The 19,385-nt window shown below is 39.3% G+C and overlaps 2 protein-coding genes and 2 non-coding genes across 4 annotated transcripts in view; 2 read left to right on the forward strand and 2 right to left on the reverse strand.

The window, feature by feature from the left end:
- The window catches only part of LOC107048326 (ATP-binding cassette sub-family A member 5), a 24,582-nt gene extending 22,253 nt beyond the window's left edge, over positions 1-2,329 (reverse strand). The window contains exon 1 of the mRNA XM_015271463.1: positions 2,252-2,329. The gene's annotated coding sequence lies outside the window, so the exon portion shown is untranslated. The remainder of the gene's footprint in view (positions 1-2,251) is intronic.
- Positions 339-432, forward strand: Trnay-gua. The gene is made up of 2 exons: positions 339-375; positions 397-432. It is a non-coding gene; the product is annotated as a tRNA-Tyr (tRNA).
- Positions 1,650-1,722, reverse strand: Trnar-ucg. The gene has a single exon. It is a non-coding gene; the product is annotated as a tRNA-Arg (tRNA).
- Positions 2,330-4,267: 1,938 nt separating the features above from the next.
- Positions 4,268-18,813, forward strand: LOC107048230 (nucleoredoxin). Its single transcript, XM_015271308.2, has 7 exons — positions 4,268-4,797; positions 12,663-12,932; positions 13,664-13,764; positions 17,157-17,352; positions 17,434-17,524; positions 17,599-17,735; positions 18,462-18,813. The coding sequence occupies exons 1-7, from the start codon at positions 4,324-4,326 to the stop codon at positions 18,684-18,686; spliced, it is 1,494 nt and encodes a 497-aa protein (XP_015126794.1). The 5' UTR covers positions 4,268-4,323; the 3' UTR covers positions 18,687-18,813.
- Positions 18,814-19,385: the final 572 nt, after the last annotated feature.

The following is a 19,385-nucleotide window of genomic DNA, read 5'->3' on the forward strand; positions in this document are numbered from 1 at the left end:
CCCCCCCCCGGTGGGGGGGATTATTGGAATCAATGGATGGTGAAAATGTTCGTGGGAGAATTTTAAGAGATAATCAGTTGTCGATGGGACTGAATCAGCTATTGTGAGAACGCATGGACGCGCCTATTGTCCGGCATTCTGTGTCAATGGAGTCTTGGTACGTAGGAGTGGGAGGGAATCTGAGGACAATGTCCTCTTCTCGTTCAGCAGTCCTGACAGTTTCACTACCTGGTGTTACGGGGATGGGCAACAATTTTTTTGCCGTGAAAATGTGGGGAGATGATTTTTTCATTTTTTGTGGCTCGCTTTTGGACGCTTTTTTTCGGTTCCTCACGTCTCCTTCGATAGCTCAGTTGGTAGAGCGGTGGACTGTAGTTGGTTTGATTCATAGTGGACATCCATAGGTCGCTGGTTCAAATCCGGCTCGAAGGAAATTTTTTTTTATTTGGATTTTCGTGAAAATGACTCTGTATGGACGATAAAAAGAATAACAGTAAGAGCCGGGATAAAAATCCATGATTTCTTGTATTATTCACGATTGACTAGTTGGTTTGATTCAAAATGGACATGCATAACCTCTGATCCCAATCCGATTCATGAAAATAATTCAACATCATCAAAAAAAATTCAACAACAGTAAAAATCAAACTAAAAATCGATAACTCCCCGCATTATTCATGATGAATCAATCTACGGAGTACTTCATACCGATTTCGTTGTCGATTTGAAAGCCATATCGAAAACACAACCGCTAATAATAGATAGCTATAGGCCATTGTTTCGATTTTTACGACCATTTTTTACCACTAAAATATACGAACGTGAATTTTTTCCCCCCTTGATACCGTCAACCTGACATCCATTGCGTATGTCCGAGGGAGAGCTTTCTGAATTTAATAATTGATGCGTGTGGCGCCAGCGTTTGAGGGGGAAAACGTACGTTTCATTTATTCAACGTCCAAGTTCAAAGTGTATCGGAGTATATTTCTGTTGTAGCGTATGTGGACAGTATGGAGAACAAGGGAAGGGCCATATGTTCGACATATCGAATAAATTAAAGCCCTGTTGCTAGCTGCATTATCGACTCCGACGCTCGCTGGACAATACTAGGGAGCACGGAGTTTGGAAGACAACGGGGGTAAATATGCGTGCGAAATCATGCATATACACGTGAAACGGGCTTACATAAGGGGCTCCCTAGACAATGCCGGGTAGTGCATTCTGAAAATTATAGAGGGGCTGTTGTGTTTCTTGGAATTTTTTGCCACCTGTTTCCCTGAATAATTCTCCGGCGATGGAGACATTCTGAGGACAATAGAATAGAGCCTTTCATACGGAGACACATTGTCTCGGAATCGTTATATCTCTGATTTGAGGATAAACCTCATGGCGAGTGACCTTCACCCAGACCTCATGTCGTTCACACAAACGGCATAGGCTATGTTTCTATTTATAAAAACGGAGGAATACAGAAATAATCTCGCGGCGAGAGTGTTGAGAATGCTCTCCACTGCACTCCCCAGCGGTCGTTCAACTCGGACGAAATTAACTCCTAAAATCTAGGAATTCAGCTTAGGGCAGATGATTCGAAATTTCAGAGCGCACGAGGGAGAGGAAAATTTAAAATGAAAACAAAAAAAATATTGAGTCGACCGTGACAGGACTCGAACCTGCAATCTTCGGATCCGAAGTCCGACGCCTTATCCATTAGGCCACACGGTCGGATGGTGAAAACTGTTTCAACAATATCACTTATTAATGTCACCGCCTAATTTTCTGCGCGCGCAAATCAATTTTTCACTATTCATATTAAATTATCTTCTTGAGTTAATTTCAAAATTCTCAATTTTCGTTGATTTCCGAAACGAAGTGACTGTACCGGCGTCGACAATGAAGGGATCTGTACCAATATTTTTTTAAGAAATCCGTTGTACCGACTGGGATAACAAATTTTCATTTGAATAAATTTTTTTTTCGTTTTCGAAACGTCCAAGAGAGGTTGATAACGCCATCTGTGGTTTGAGTATGAAGCTTAAATACAATTGTGCAAATCCAGTTAACGAAATAATTATATGCAGAATTCTGACAGAATTTTCGCGACCTAAAAACGGGAAATGAGCGGATTACCAATCATTAACAGTTGTCATGCTGATGGGAGAAATATGATGCAAACAATCGAAGAATCTCTCTCGCGAAAAATGAGAAACAATGGAATGGGTTCATTGTAGCGACAAATTCTAAGAACTCTTACCTTCTTCAGAACACCTCACGCAGTTATTAACGATATCCCAGCAATAATGCACCAAATTAATAACAACAATTTCCCGGTAAATAAAACATTGAGTTTCTTGGATGTCACCACAGAATTATCCAGTCCTCGCCGTTTCGACAACCCCAGGGCAGATGGCGGCACTGGATGCACTGGTGGTACGAATATTCCAGAGGGTTGATCGATGATGATATCCCCCTGGGACAGTAGATTTCACCCCAAATGTTGACTGAATAGAAACACTACAACTTGGGAATATTATATGAAGCAAGGGGATTGAATTTAGAAGACGTCAGGAGTCGACTGAAATAGTTCAATTGAATTATTCATCATCGCTCTCATATTTTCAATTTTTTCATCACTCATTTAATGTTTTCATCGACGAAAAAAATTCAGGAATAGTTCTCCGATGTTCTCATAAAATGCAAATCTCCGTAATTAGTGAAGATAGTTGTACCCGCGACGCAAATGGCTCGAAACTTGAGTTTAATCGGATAGAGTATTCTATCTCGCAAACGTGAACGTACTACCGGTGTAGGAAGCATATCTCCTGGGAGTGAGGGGTGTCTGTACACGAAATACCGTGTGTTTACGGTAGCGGTGAGTGAGGGCTGAGGCACAGCACGAACCCGGTCATTAGGGGGTGATTAAACTTCCGGCGGACGTGTGTCCCTTTCGATAGGCCCGGCTTATCAGATGGCTTTATTGGAAATTATTTGGAAAAGCCAATTTTGTTTAACGCAATGAAATAGAAGCGATTGCTTTGTTCTCAAAATCTGAAGAGGTCTGAATGTGATGAACATTCCGATCAATCAACTTTTGGAGTGGTTTCGTAAGAAACTTTGACAATTCAGTAGTGAAGCCGTAAAACGGTTCGATTCGATTTTGAATATCTCGAAATCTAAGGCAGATAGCGAAATTTTTGTTATAACCTCTTTTACAGCTCTCAATTTCCTCTACAGAAAAGGTTATTACGAAAACCTGGCTATCTCCCTTAAATTCGGAGATATGCCTCGATAACTCAGCTAAGAGCTGAGACGGTAAGTAGGCGCTTCAATGTTGCTGACGATGGGACGAAGAGCGTCTCTTTATGAATTTTGGGGCGACCATAGAGTCAGAGACCCAGATAGCAAAACTTTCCGATCCACTGATATTTACCAGCAAGTTTAATTTTTTTTCTGCCGCAAGATTGTAAATAATTTGTCGTCAGTTTGGCGTCATAAGAACGACACATGCAGGTGATAACCCATCAAGTTATCACCTAAATTTGCTTCAAATTTGCAGCAAAAATTTGGAGTTAATATGCACATATTAACATGAGCAAAAGTGCGGTTAAAAATTGCAGTCAATTTGGAACAAGATAACATAAATTGTTACCCTTTATAGAAAAAAAAAAAATCCATTAATATCAATTTTACAGAAAAAATTGTCGATGATTGGTCCGTTTTATGCTCAATTGTACGAGTTGGATCTTTCCTGAGTTGTCACAGCGCTGAAGATTCCGACTGCAGTGTTTCCGAAACGTCGCCACATCCATCTGAAACCAATGATATTACAATTAATCCCGACCGCGAACGCCTCGAAACCACTATTAATGCCTTATTAAGGTTCCACCACTGCTTATTATGGCACAATTCATCATTCCATTTTATTATGACCCAATTAATAAGTAGAGGTGATACCCCTTATTAAAAAGTTGTTCATAACTTGTAAACAAGGGATTCTACATTTCTCCTCCCACTTGAAATGGAATTCCTTTACGACTCGTCTACCTCGAATTCCTTCAATTCTTCCAGCCAACCTCGTTCACTCTACAAACCGAGGAAGACATCTGGCCAGGTTTCCCATATTTTTAAATGCAAAAACAGCAATATCCCTCCCTCCAACAAACACATCGGCTGCAATAAAGAGTAGTGGGGAGTCTCTCCCCCGCATGAGCAGACGCCGACTAGTCTCGTGGCTTGCCTCCCGGCGTCTGGCTAGTGGAGCGCAGAGCGTCAAACCGCCAACATTAATTGTTACAACAGAATTTTCAAAATCCGATCACCGACACAATGGCTTGTACTGAGAATATCGTGCCGTCCGGTGCAATACCAAAAAAATCGTGCACAAACCTATCGATTTCATCCCCCAGTGATCACAATCGTCTTCAGCCCTGGCAGCAGAGGCTCTTCGGTAAACAATTGTTTCACTGCGGTGATGGTGATAAACTTGTTGATGTTAACAGTGCACTTGTCGGGGAGAAAGGCCCTATGTGCGACATCATTGGGGTTTATTTCAGTTTTATCAATCCCGGCGCCACGTGCGATGATTTCACGAGACAATTACTTGGATTGTATCAGAATATCAATGCTGGTGTTTTTGTGAATGGGGATCACGGGGAAGGGGGGAAGAAGAAGAAATTTGAGGTAGTGCATGTGGTGCTCTGGAGTAATGTTGCCGATGTTCTGGATTTTGAGGAGAGCTTTCGAAATCATGTGGCCGATTTGCCGTGGCTAGCTGTGCCTAATCGGGATTACGAGAGGAAGGTGAGAAGTAGTAGGGGACGGGGGGTAAAATGGACACTTGAGACTTTTTTTTTTTAATTCCTCATAACTCAGAAACAAAATTATCAATGGAGTTCAGTTTAGGCTCATCCCAAAGGGCAAGAATTGTTCTTTACATTGAAAAAAAAAATTATTGAATTTCATCACGATTTCAACCCGTCATGATTTTCATCGGTAGTTCAACTTTTTTTTTCATTAAAGCTTGCAGACCTCGGCGGAGGTTTATGCGGAATGAAAAAATTATTTGAATGACTAATGAAATACTTTTTTTATACCATCTTCTGAATCAATTGAAAGAGAGAGGTCTGGATGAATAAAATGGTTTGAAGTCACACAACAGGCGAATTCTGTGAGAGTCAGAGAGAACATTTTTCCCGACAGCAACTTGCTTTGTGCAGGTCGTTCACTTGAATATGTAATTTCAGAGAAAGCTCGAGCTTATTCTGCCTCACAATTATTTATTATCATTTAGACTCTGAATGAGGGATTTCTCGGGTAATTGGTGTGATCAGAAAGCAACTGCGTACTTCTACCCCTCATTCAACGATGCAAACGAGTTTTAATTGGACGTTAAGTGATTGACGAAGAATAGACGGGAAATGGAGGAGTATTGATGCATTTTTTTATGAATAGATTCAGAGGTGCCTGTAGGAATCAGTTGGGGATTGCCACAATCTTGAGGATGATTTGCACGACTAGGATTTACACTGAGAAAAAAATTTATTCCTTCCAAGAAAATGTTATTGGCGATATCTTTTTCATACTCTTAGTAGAAGAAAATATCTCTTTTGGAACGTATTTCTCCAGGCCAGTCATTTCCAGGTGCTCCGAAATCAGTTCCAAGCGTGAGAATTATGGTGATCTATAAGAATATTCTTCTGCATATGACCTCGAAGAAACTCCAATAATAATTATTAACATTTGGAATTATTCCAATTTTCTTTACCTGAGAAAATCGCCAATTTGTAAAATCCGGAAGATATCGGAGAACATTTTGTCAAGGTCATATGTAGCATAATAATCAGATTGTTCAACATCACTGTAATTTTTGAGGATAGACTTGGACTCTCTGAAAATGACTGTCCTGGAAAAATTCGTTCTGAAAAAATATTATCTTCTGACGAGAATATCGATCCTTGGCAGGACTAATTTTTTCTCTCAGTGTAGTTTCGACATTGCGATGTAGCAGGCTTCGATCCGATTTATTGACCTCTCTGAGCCATATCGAGTCTGTCATGTCAGGAGGATGAAATGAGGGCTTGAATCCGTGAGTGGTTGGAAGGAGTGATTTCCTGCTGAGGGAGTGAGCCTTTGTCATTACACTTCAAAGGAAAATCTAGGGGTGCACATGCACCTACCCATTATCAACTCATTCTTCTTTACGCGGAGTCTTTAGTGCAACTAGGCATGAGTCACACGGGGCAAATCTTCATCAAGCAACTTTATTTTCAACTTCAGGGGATGAATTTTCATCGGTGGACACTTTATTGTTGCAGTTTCACCCTCTGTTCTGGTCGCCTTCGTCTTAGGTGTTTGAAAATAATAATCATTAGTCATATCGAGTGGGTAGTCATGCGTGTAGAGGCTCAGACTGGAAACCTAAGGGTCGTGGGTTCAAACCCACGACTTAACTCCGGCGATTTTTCACATTTCTCCAAGTTTATTCGTATAATGCATATTTCGACCAACAAGAGATGATAAAACTTAATAACCGAACAGCGAAAAACTGCCGTTGATCGTCTTTTTGGAGGAATAAGTTACAAGGCGAAGGATTTTACGGTACACTGGTAAAAAAATTTAACAGAATTTTCCAGAAAATGACACTGAATTCAATTTAACGGAAAAAAGGCTATGAAACTTCAAAGAAATTCCTGATTTTTCAGTGGAAGAACCATGAAGATTTCGAAATTTCCATGAATTTTCAATGTAAACATGATAATTCAATAAGAAATTGCTCTGAAATTTCAAAAAATTAAAAATTCAAGGATATTTTTGCTTGAATTTTCCCAATTTCCATTAATTTTCGTGGAATAATTTAACTAAAATTTAAAATTTCCATGATTTTTCCACGAAAACGACGAATTTTCAATGGTAAAATTCCCTGAAATTTCAATGAAACCGTCACTTGTTTCATATTTCAAGACTAAAGCCTGTAAACTTCAGTAAAATTTTGTTAACAGTGTATTGATCAATCTGATTGTGAAAAGAATTTGTAATTCTCCGACATGAATAAAATGCTTCAATCAATCACCACTAGAGTGAAAGATTTTCGTCCTCTCCATCAACTCAAAAACCAAAATATTATTGGCATGTCCTCCAAAATCTGAAGACGGAAAATATTCAAGTAGAATACCTTCAACACAGAGTGCACTCCACTCACGATGAATTGGTTGGCGACCCACATTTCCGATAGATGAGCTGTCATTCACCAAATGCATACAGAATGAGGTGAAAAAGGAGAAAAGAGCATCGTAGAAAAAAAAAATGAGGGAAAAATCCACCCTTGAGGCAAAACACATCTCAAGCCCTTTTTGCTCTTCATCTATTCCAACAGAAAGGCGTTCTTTGAGAGGAAAAAAAGCGTACGGAAGTTGCCCAAGGAAAACCGAAAAACCGAGTGTTCTCGAGAGAGAATTATTTACAAAACCTGGGGAAAAAACCCGTGTATTATGTTAATTATAACTCGAGTGAGATTTCTGTGTGCGAGGAGGTGGAGTTGAAGTGCAGAAGACGAGACGATCACTGGAGCGTTGAAAATAATCGAGGGGAGCTCGGATAACGCAGCCATCGATCGTCTGAGAAACTTAATGAAGTTTGAAAAAGAAAAGAAATAGACCTTCAAACGAAGGAGATGACAGACTTGTTAGACCAAAGATTTTCCAATTCTCCACGCAGACACGAACTAGTTGAATACGTAATGCTGTTGCCCATCGAGCACGAACCAGCCTGACTCGAGTACATTTTTGAGAAACGCGAGAAATGCATGATGCAGTAATGTCCTGGGGCTCTCTCTCTCTCTGTGCCTTGCGAGCATTCTCGCAGACGGTCTACCCCCTCGCTCCATCGCTGTTGGGGTTCGGCGGCTCGAAGCATCACCCCCCAACGCGGCCAAACGTGCGAGGGAAAGCGTCGACAGGGAAAAAAAAGAAGGGAAAAGGGAATAAAGGGGCCAGACACGGGAGAGACGAGTTGGCCTTCCGTTGTCACGACAACTTTTCTACGTCCCTTCCACTTTGCTCTCCTGCAGTCTGTATTTCGCTCTTTCCGCATCGCATTTATGGTTTTATGCATATGCGGAAGAACAACATTGGAAACGAATGAAAATCTTTTTCCAGAATTTTTTTACCAGGCGCTTTATGAATGTCAGCTCTGAGCACTGGATTATTTGTATGTTCAACCGGAGACCCTCGACCTCGGTAAATAAATCGTAGCGCCACCGAGGCTGGCTCAAGTACCTTCAGCACTTTTTTCATCTCAAAGGACCATCAATCAAGCTGACGTTTTCCTTCTCAAAAACATTGGAGATAAAATATCTTTGCAATCTTCTGGAATTATCGTTACCTCAGGGGAAGGTTGTCGGTGACGGCTGACGCACCTCAGACACGAACGCCCTCTTGGGGGGTGGGATGGGGGGAACGTGTCAATAACGATGATGTGACGGGGAGTTCAACTGTGTGTTTTCTGGGTTTTCAAAAAAAGAGTATTGTAATTATGGGTAAGAGCCAGGGTAATTCAATCAATAAACACAGGTTTTTAAGGAGGAGAAGTTTTTATTATGAGGACCTTACTCCTCAGTCTTTCAGACGTAACTAACTGACTCTACAGACTTTTCACGAAAACAAGCCTCAGACCTCTTTGTCACTAAGGGAACAACCCATGTCTCTGTGGACGGTAAATTTCTCTAAAACCCTCAAGTGGGGGTGTGAGGGACACAGGCCCATAGGCCTGAAACCCCACACATACAAACATAGAATATTCTACATACAATCGACAGATTTTGTTCTATATATTCAATAAAGAGAAATCGTTGATCTTTCGTCAGCCAGGAAATGCTGACTTCCGAAGGAAGTCGTTTGACTAGAAGAATTGTCAATGACAATTTTAATGTTGTTCATATGTTCCAAGGAACATTCCTCTCATTGAATATTTCATTTCATGTCCAATCAAGCAATTTCCAACTCAATATGCTCTCATCTGATTACCCAATCATCTCATAACACTCGTACTTCCAAATCCCAAACTGACTCTGGGGGATATAACAACAGCCCGAGGCATCCCCTTAAACTCAGAAGTTGCCGGAAAACTCGCCGGTTTCTGGAGAAAAAATAATACTTGGCAGCATCAGTGGTGTTGCACGTCACATCCATCGCTTTCACCCTCGGGGGGCAGGATTATATGCTAGTATATTCCATCTAGTTCAAATTAACCCCGAGTTGATAGCCCCACCCCGGGCTTTCATGGCTGTACACATGCACAATTGAACGGGGGAAAATCGATTCCAGGGATTAGGGATAATCGCGTGTGCGTCATGTCATTCTCCTCTCTGAGGAATCTGTCAAAAAGAGGGGCCGGCGCGGGGTACGGGCGGAATGCAGAGTTCCTCGGCGATCGCGGATATTTGCTGCCTTGTGGTCTGGTACCCATCAATCCGTGAAGCAGATTGGGAGGATTGTTTGAATACAGGCAGGCATGGAGGGGAGGCTGGTATAAAGGCCTGGGTCAATACGGAATAGTAGGCAGATGGGTGAAGGGATATGCCCTGTGGATTGATATTGCCTTTTGGCTTATCAATTACCCACAATGTCTACAATAATAAAAAGCCGATTTGCGGGAGCGAATGCTCAGCAGTATCATTTTACGACCGACAGGTTTTCTTTTTAAAGACCTTTTGAGTCTCCTTTTCGGAACTCCCAACCCTATGCATGCGGCTGTGGATTCTACACTACCGCCTTCGCACTCCTATAGAACGTAGGAACCAGATAAATTGTGGTTGCCGCTTTTTTTTTCTTGTGATTCACAATCATCGTATGTTGTAGTGATACATGAACGAATATCGACTTGGCTTTCTTATTCCTGATTTCTTAAATTTTTGTAAACGAACAATCATACGGACTTGGCACAGTCTTTTTCCACCAAAACTCTTTTTGGTGTTTTTTGTGAGATAGGAATAGCATGGGAAACCACAGGAAACCCATGCCGGTATAGGCGGTTACTCTATTAGCGACCTCCCGCTCGCCGGAGCCTTTCGTTGAAAAATTCGGTTCCACGGGGAGTCGAACTCACAACCTTTCGCACACTAGATTTCCATTTAGCACACTCGGCCACCGACGTCGGTGACTGAAAGGTTAATCATCAAATGTTGAAACAAACAGCAGTATAAATAATTTTAAAAAATTTGATGCGTTCTAAGTTACATGAGGACACTTCGATCACGCCATTATTCGCATCGATCGCATCATTAGTTTTGGAGTAATCGTGAACGAAAAATTTGATCACCTACGCCTCGACATGTTTTCAAAAATAGGTTTTTTATTTTAGGGGTGATTACAATAACTTCCTCCATCGGGAAGTTAAAAATGGCTAGGCGTGCGCAAATGTTCACTTTACGCACAAGTGACGAAATAAATATATTGCCTGTTCCGGAGTCATCAATGGAACCAGATGTCCTCCCATTTGGCTAATATTCCCAAAATAAACTCATAGAAATATATAAAATCTATTCCGCCACGTGTCAACAAACAACTTCCACCAGCGAAACCACCACTCAGGGTAATTACGTCAGCATCAGAGTCAGGGAGCATCAACTCCCCTGTCTAATGTGAGAAGCAACAATATTCTCTTTGTCTGACATTCGTCTCTCTTACCGTCATTTAGCAATTCGCTAGAACTGGGGTATATTTCACGTCACATACTTTATTGAAGGGGTCTTCGACCTCACACACTCGCAGAATCCACCCCAGTTTGCGATGGATTCTCCTTTCTACCGCTTTGGTAATTTCTGCAGTGGCAGAGGCCGTGTGTTTTTCAGACACCCTGAGGAATATTGCCCACCGGGAAAGGGATTATTTATGAAATCCAGCTAAGGCTGCTGGTCCCTCCGCTCTTGGGTTAGATCTTACGTTTCTCGTGATTTAGAGCCCTTGGGGTATACTCGATGCTACCGCTCAGTTTCGTGGCAATTTCAAGGTCAATTCAGGGAGAAAGTAGATATGTGCGTTATGTTTGAGTAATGGGAGCGGTTTTATTCGTACCCTGCGGCTATTTTTATCCTGAAGCCATCGCCTGCCATCATCGAGAGGAAAAAAACCGAAGAGAATAAATAATTTGGGGGAATGTTTGAAGATATGAAGCGGTTGGTAGGTGTGGGCGCCGCCATTTTGGATATTCCTCCGTCGCAAGGGACTTCTAAGATGGCGGCGCGCCCACCTCGCAATTTCAAACGCTCCTTAAAATTATTTCTCATCATCGCATCACTCTCAACTCACTTTATCCGCTTTCTATAGAATGAACAATTTTTTTAAGCCATCTATCAAATTTTTCCATCCCCTTTTGGCTGAAAATTCATGGCGCAGTGTTCCCAGCATTTCTGGAATCTCGGGTTACACTCCAATTTTATTTCACTCCAGAAATATTCTATTCACACATAAGCTTCTCGAAATACCGATCAATCGTACTGCCGTATAATATTCACTCTGAAAATTCCGACATTTTTATCATCGTACTTGGAACTCCACTAGAAAACATCCGTCTGCAGAACGCAATTTATACCGCACGTTCCCCCAAGCCATTTCTGGCACCCCCGGCATTGTGTTATCATTCATTGGGAATGGGTTTCATTGCCCGTCCGAGGGGGAGAGCACGAGAGTCGCACCAGGAATGAGGAGGTCTGAGGCAAGCGGGTGGCAATAATAGAATGATAGAAGCCACTGTTTAGGGTCTCAATTTTTTTTTATATCTCGGAATCGAATGCCCGAGGTAAATTCCAACGATTTCACTTCCATGTTGACTTTCATGCTATTTCAAAACTCGTTCCAATTCAACTTCCAGTCTCAATCCTCGGTAAACAGAGAACCGACGGATAAAATTTTCAGGAGAACGAGAGAAAAAAGATTGCAATCATGGGGCTGTGTCTGCATTCATTCGAGTCTTCGGGGTGTTCAATCTTGCACCCATCGCCCAACTGTTTCTTCATCTCCCAACAGTTTTCACTGTTGCAAAGGTTCTGGTCGTCCCTCAGACCCCTACATTCATACTTTTTTTTTATCATCTCCCGCAGAAATGATAACAGAAAAAAAAATTTATACTCGCCGGATTTCATGGCGTCGTCCACTACTTTTCGACAGTCGTTTCAGCCCGAGAGAGAAGAAAATGAGACGGCATTGGGGAAACAACCAAAGGGAAACGGAAGTTATTTCCCGCCGTTGAGTGGCCCCAAGGGTTTGGAAACACAACGAGAAAATCGAAGTTGAAGTTGTACATGCGTTTACATGTACACAGCTAACGTGAGAAGGAGAAATAAAAGGAGAGTCCTTTTTCAGGGGGAAAAAAACGTTGCGAGGGGATAGATAAGACGATTGGGAGAGGCAATCCAACCCCCAGGGTCGTGACGTGCCTCGCGATAAAGTCAGCGTCTAGATTTTTTTTTCGACTCGAGATGTTCATGAAATTATTTATCAAAATCCAGGTCTTAAGTGTGACTTACGACCAGAGAATTCCTTCATTTGAATTAAATAAATGGATTTATTAAAATTAAATAAACGGATTTATTCAAATGCCCCTTATTTTTCCTCTTCACCTCGCGCTCGATAGAATTGTCATGAAATAATGCAGCGATATTGATGTTACAGACAAGATTAACAAGGAGATACAGAATCAAAACCGGTGTACCGACCCTAATCCTCTTGGAAGGTACAAGTGGCTCTGTGGTGACTCGTGGGGGTGTGGAGAGGGCACTGGCCGATCCCAGTGGCTCGAACTTTCCGTGGAGAGCTTCACATCCAAAGTCAGCCCTCGAGGATGGACCACTGATGCCCTGTGGTGCTCGAGACAGCAATGAACCGATGCTACATGAGGAGCTACGGCACTGCGTCAAGGGGGTTTATTTCAGCGCCCATTGGGTATTTGGTGGTTCAATTATTCGGATTAAACGTCCGTCAAGTATTTGAAGGAGCAATGGATTTTGTGATCATGAGCAAGCAAATCATTTCAATATGTGATTGAAAGAAAAGTCAATTAAATCGAGGATATGGTGTATGAAAAAATGCTCTGGGAATTGTTGATGGAATTTTTTATAGGGATTGCTATAGAATTTCACACATGATATTCTATAGGATCTCATGAAGGCTATAAGAATGTCCTGTGGAGTTCCTCATATGATTTTCTATAGAATTTCCTATAGAATTTCATCCATATTATTCTATAGAATATTCTATAGAGATTTCTATAGAATTGTACATAGGATTTTCCATATAATTTCATACCTGATCTTTTGCAGATTGTTCTGTAGATTTTTCTATAGAAAATCCTATAGCATTTTTAATACATGTAATGCCCACACCGGGATTTGAACCCACAACCTTCAGATTACCAACTCGCTACTCTATCCAATCGAGCTATTGTGAGTCAACCCGACAGCTACATAGATTTTTTTTAAATGAGGTAGAGGATGTAGAAATGAGAAGAGATTTCAGCAACAAGTTGAGACGAATCGAATCAAGTTATCCTAGTCTTTTTCATGATCATCTTAACGTAGAAGTTCGATATCGGGAGATTCGAAGATACGTGAAATATCACTTTCAGGTTCATGTAATTCGTCTCTCAATATTGAACCTTCTTTTCATTTTTCAAGTGCCCCCCCTGCAAAGCCTTCACTCCACAATTGGTGGATACTTACCAGCGGATTCGGGAGAGGGGACACAACTTTGAAGTGATTTTCGTCAGTTCCGACAGGTAATTGCGATCACTTATTTAAGAATTGAATTCTTTTGGGCTAGGAGGCCCTTAATTCGTATAAATTACGAATTTCACGACATTAATTTTCGCAATTTTTTATTATATACATTTTTTTTGTTAAAAAAATCGAAATAAAAAAACGAAAAATTTGAGCCAAGGGATTTCTGCAAAAAATATTTCTTTTTTTTTATTCTTATTTTACATCGCGTCGACTCGGTTGAGTATATTGCGATGATGATCAAGACTTTAAAAATGGCTTCAAATGCAAGTATTGAGTACATTTACTTGCGGCAAGTAAATTTACTCGGTAAAAGTAATTTTTTTTCTCAGTGTACCCGACCGGGATTTGAACTCGGAACCTAGCGCACGTGAAGCAGCAACCTTCCCGCTGNAAAAAAAAAAAAAAAAAAAAAAAAAAAAAAAAAAAAAAAAAAAAAAAAAAAAAAAAAAAAAAAAAAAAAAAAAAAAAAAAAAAAAAAAAAAAAAAAAAAAAAAAAAAAAAAAAAAAAAAAAAAAAAAAAAAAAAAAAAAAAAAAAAAAAAAAAAAAAAAAAAAAAAAAAAAAAAAAAAAAAAAAAAAAAAAAAAAAAAAAAAAAAAAAAAAAAAAAAAAAAAAAAAAAAAAAAAAAAAAAAAAAAAAAAAAAAAAAAAAAAAAAAAAAAAAAAAAAAAAAAAAAAAAAAAAAAAAAAAAAAAAAAAAAAAAAAAAAAAAAAAAAAAAAAAAAAAAAAAAAAAAAAAAAAAAAAAAAAAAAAAAAAAAAAAAAAAAAAAAAAAAAAAAAAAAAAAAAAAAAAAAAAAAAAAAAAACATTGGAATCAGTTGTATAGAACAATTAAATTCCATAGAATTTTCTAGCGAATTCGCCCAGTTTTCCGATGAAATTTTTTTCATCCGTGCACTCGCTAGACCCAGCAAGATACATTTTCACCAATGAATTTTCACCCTCCATCCGAGGACTCGCAACATTTTATACCCCCACACACACAATTTAGACATATAGATAATAGCGCAGTGTTATCCGCGGCAAGGGACATTCAGGCACGAGGGTGAAATTGTACAGGGTAGCCGTGAAAATACCGTGCTCGAATTGCTGATTATACCGAGGGGGCGAGCTTTTTTATGGCCGAAAGTGGTGGGGGAATGTGACACGGGAGAAAAACGCTCCGGAGGCTGAAAGTTTCAGATGTACAGCACTCGATACTTCAGGGAGAGCTGGAGATTACTGTTCAACTAAAAAAACTTACGAAGGAAAATTTAATTCTCTGGGGAACTGGCGCCAACGAAAAGTAGAAGATTCTCCTTGAATAAATTGGAATTTCCCATGACTCGGACTAAAATTAGAGAAAAGAAAACTCAGAGATAATCCCTTTATTTAGAAAAAGATGTAATATCAGAAAAATAATTTCTGGAGTCAAGAAAAATTGAGATTTCGGTTTCACGGAGCTTTTGCCCCAAACAATTTGCCCGCAAGAAATTAATTTCGTTATATTGAATGGTTTTCTCTCGATGTATACAAATTAAATAAACCACTTGTCTCGTCACCCTCAGGTTCATACATTATGCTGGGTCACGGGACTCCCTAGATAAGCTGAGGTTTCAGGCATGAGAGAAAAGGATATAAAATAAGTTATATCTACAGTGTTCCATTCACGAGCCCTAGTTGAGTTTAATACTGCATCGATTTTCCATAAAGCTTTGCGAAGAGCCATTCCCCGTTCTAAACTCGACTCTCGACGCTGGAAGCTTTTTGGGGAGTTGTATTAATGCTTTTCTGTAGTTCTGTAATATTTTGTAATCTCGCTGGAAAACTAGGGAGGATTTAAACGATTCTGAATGAATATGAATTACAAAATTAAAGACAATGTTGCGGAAATCCAAAAGAGAGACCTTTCTTCCACAAAAAATTTTGAAAAAAAAGACTGATATCTAGAAAAAATCTAAAAAAATTAGAAAAAATAAATAAAAAGTTTATGGATCTCTATCTTATGAAAATCCAAATCGACTTCTTGTGATAAATATTTGGTACTCGAAATTTAGACTTCGAAATTGAAGGTCACAAGGGTCATGAGGGTCAGAATAAGGGCTACAAGGGGCAGAATAAGGTCCACGAGGGTCAGAATAAGGTTCACGAGGATTATGAGGGTCAGATTAAGGATCCAAATGAGGGTCACAAGAGTCAGATTAAGGATCACAAAGGTCACATTAAGGGTCCGGATAAGGGAAATGGGGGTCATAAATTAAGGGCCATAAGGGTCTCGACGTCTCTCTATATTGTAAAAATCCAAATCGATTTTTGGTGATCAAAATTTGGTGCTCACAATTAAGACTCCGAAATTAAAGGTTAAAAGGGTCACGAGGGTCAGAATAAGGGCCGCAAGTGACGGAATACGGTCCACGAGGGTCAGAATAAGGATCACCAGGGTCAAAATAAGGTTCCCGACGATTATGAGGGTCAGATTAAGGATCCAAATGAAGGTCACAAGACTTAGATTAAGGATCACAAAGGTCACATTAAGGGTCCAGATAAGGGAAATGGGGTCATAAATTAAGGGCCATAAGGGTCTCGACGTCTCTCTATATTGTAAAAATCCAAATCGATTTTTGGTGATCAAAATTTGGTGCTCAAAATTAAGACTTCGAAATTAGAGGTTAAAAGGGTCATGAGGGTCAGAATAAGGGCTGCAAGGGACGGAATAAGGTCCACGAGGGTCAGAATAAGGATCACCAGGGTCAAAATAAGGTTCCCGACGATTATGAGGGTCAGATTAAGGATCCAAATGAAGGTCACAAGACTTAGATTAAGGATCACAAAAGTCACACTAAGGGTCCAGATAAGGGAAATGGGGTCATAAATTAAGGGCCATAAGGGTCTCGACATCTCTCTATATTGTAAAAATCCAAATCGACTTCTGGTGATTAAAATTTGGTGCTCGAAATTAAGACTCCGAAATTAAGGGTAAAAAGGGTCATGAAGGTCAGAATAAGGGCTACAAGGGTCAACAGGGTCAAAATAAGGTTCACGAGGATTATCAGGATCAGATTAAGGATCCAAATGAGGATCACAAGAGTCAGATTAAGGATCACAAGGTCACATTAAGGATCAAAATTTGGTGCTCGAGATTAAGACTCCAAATAAGGCTCACAAGGGTCACGAGGATTAACAAGGTCAGAATAAGGATCATGGAGGTCATATAGGGGTTGGCGAGCGGAGCAAGCAGGGCGCGTAGCCCCCTAGTCTAATATGAAAATTATCGTCAGTATCAAAATTGTAATGAATAATTTATGCTAAAATTTATGTGTGTTTAATTAATTAATTAATTTATGCTACAATTTGGGTGGATATCCTTAGTGTTGCCGAGCGGATGAAATATATTAGATTTTTGATTTTAGGAGTGAAGAGTCGTATAATGTCCACACGGAGTCGATGCCGTGGCTGCGGATCCCCTTCAATCAAGAGGAGAGACGGAAGAAACTGGCGATTGCACTTGACGTTCAGGCGATACCCACCCTCGTGATTCTCGATCCCAGGGACAATATCATCACTCTGGAGGGGAGGGCTGAGCTGCTGGAGGATCCAGAGGGGCTAGTAAATGACTTGTCATTACTGAAAGTGCTTTTCGGGGTGGGAGAACTGCAGGAGCTGATTCTTTTTCACTTTTTCTTTTAGAATTTTCCCTGGACGATCAGACTTGTCAACATCCTCACTGAGAAGTATGCGACCTCTCTCCATGATGCCCCAGCCATCATTCTTTTTGTCGGTGAGTGACGGAGTGGTTGTCATGTTTATTATGTTTTTTTTTAAAAGAGAATTCAATTTTGGTAATTGACGCAGAGGGTGACGACTGTGAGGTGCAGTTTGGGGAGAGTGTTCTCCTGCCAGCAGCTGAGGCCTACAGGAGGGACAGGCCTGATTACGATCCGAATTATGATGATCCTGACGGGACACTTCAATTTTTTATCGCTCTTGATGTGAGTTGGGACTGAAAAAAAATTTTTGAAGAGAAATTCATTCATTTCAATTCATTTATTTCACTTCTAGTATTCAAAACCATCTTTATAATGACTTGGTAGTGATTGGTATACCATTAGAATTCGAATATCTTCGAAGGTACTATGTACTCCTTTGATGCAAAAACGTATAAGTTGTGGGTTCTTGAGTGGAGTGTTGCTGTGGTCCTTTCTTATTATATCCATCAGGTTTTTTAAAATTAAATTCAATGGATATAAGGTATTCCTTCTTCAACTCCGTCGTACCTTCTTACGACAATAAATGAAATTAATTTCATATGGCAATACCTTCATTTTTTGAAGAATTAAAATTCTTTTCTTTCAATGAGGTAACCAAGTTCTTAAAGGAACCAACAGATTCCTGGTGAAGAGTTCAATCCTCACCAACTCTTGGCGTAACCCAGGACTCACGACGAGGACGTAGTTGGTGGAGAGTCTCAAAAAGAAAATATCTAAAAAATTTATTAATTACGTATATTCGAATTTAATCGATGGCCTATGGTATTGGTGTACCATTGTTTACCAAACGATTTACAATCACCCTCTGCTTTCAGAATTTATTAATGTTAACATGTCCTTGCTAACTACCATTTACACATTTTTTCCAACAGTTCGATTAAAAGTCTGCAAATCTTCAAAGCAAAAAAAATTAAAATGAGTTTCTCACGATGAAAATTTGAATTTCAGGGAGAAACGTCCGATATTCTCCGGGAATTCGTCGGCCTGGATGATGCTGTGCCACTTCTGACTGCCATAGACATTCCCCGAGGAGTTTACGCAGTGATGGAGGACGGTGCTGAAATAACTGTCGATTCTGTGCAATATTTCGTCGATGGATTTAGATCTGAAAAATTGCCAACCAACAAGATAGCTGCCAGCCAAAAATCCAAAAACGATAAAGTCAACGTCTGAGGCTTGGTGTCACTGGAATTCTTGTGTACAAAGTTCATCGCCCAATGCATTGCATTCCCATCGTATCATTAGTTGGATAAATTGTATATTGTATAAGGAGCATTTAATAAAACCAAACAGAACTGTATAATTTTTTTCTTTCTTCTCTCGTTTTGTTTTGTATTCATTGTTCTATCGAGCGATGAATGAGGACAAAAAATTATTTTTTAAATATTTTTCTCACATTTTACAATTATTTTCTTTTATGCATCTCGATATTGAATCATTAGGAGACATTTAATAAATCTGAAAAAATTGGAAGTTTAATTTTGGAGGAAGATTGATGAAAGAATTTTAAAATTGGAATTTTCCAAATTTATTCATATTCAGAATTTTACCAGAAATTTCATGCCTAAATAAAAAATTTAGGTTTTCGGAAGTTTAAACAATTTCAATTATTTATTTAAAAACCGTGAATGTTTAAAAAAATAATAAATCTGTGCAAAACTTTAATTAATGTTGATTAATAATTTTGCACACAATTTTTATAATAATAATAATAATTTAATATTAACATAAATTATTAATATTAATATATATTAATATTATTATTATATTATTATTAATATTAATTTATTATTATTATTATTTTTAAAATAATTTAATTACATTTAAATTATTTAATTATTATTATAATAATTGAAATGTTTTATTACAATT

The sequence above is a fragment of the Diachasma alloeum genome, unplaced genomic scaffold, assembly GCF_001412515.2.
Source record: "Diachasma alloeum isolate Michigan unplaced genomic scaffold, Dall2.0 Dall_scaffold_00186, whole genome shotgun sequence".
Classification (NCBI taxonomy): domain Eukaryota; kingdom Metazoa; phylum Arthropoda; class Insecta; order Hymenoptera; family Braconidae; genus Diachasma; species Diachasma alloeum.

What these genes read in the sequence shown, in the direction of transcription:
- LOC107048230 (XM_015271308.2), top strand. Translation starts at nt 4,324, where the DNA reads ATGGCTTGTACTGAGAATATCGTGCCGTCCGGTGCAATACCAAAAAAA. An exon ending in ATCGGGATTACGAGAGGAAG is followed by an intron (nt 4,798 to 12,662) that starts GTGAGAAGTAGT and finishes TTGATGTTACAG; the next exon opens with ACAAGATTAACAAGGAGATA. An exon ending in ATTTTCGTCAGTTCCGACAG is followed by an intron (nt 13,765 to 17,156) that starts GTAATTGCGATC and finishes TTTTGATTTTAG; the next exon opens with GAGTGAAGAGTCGTATAATG.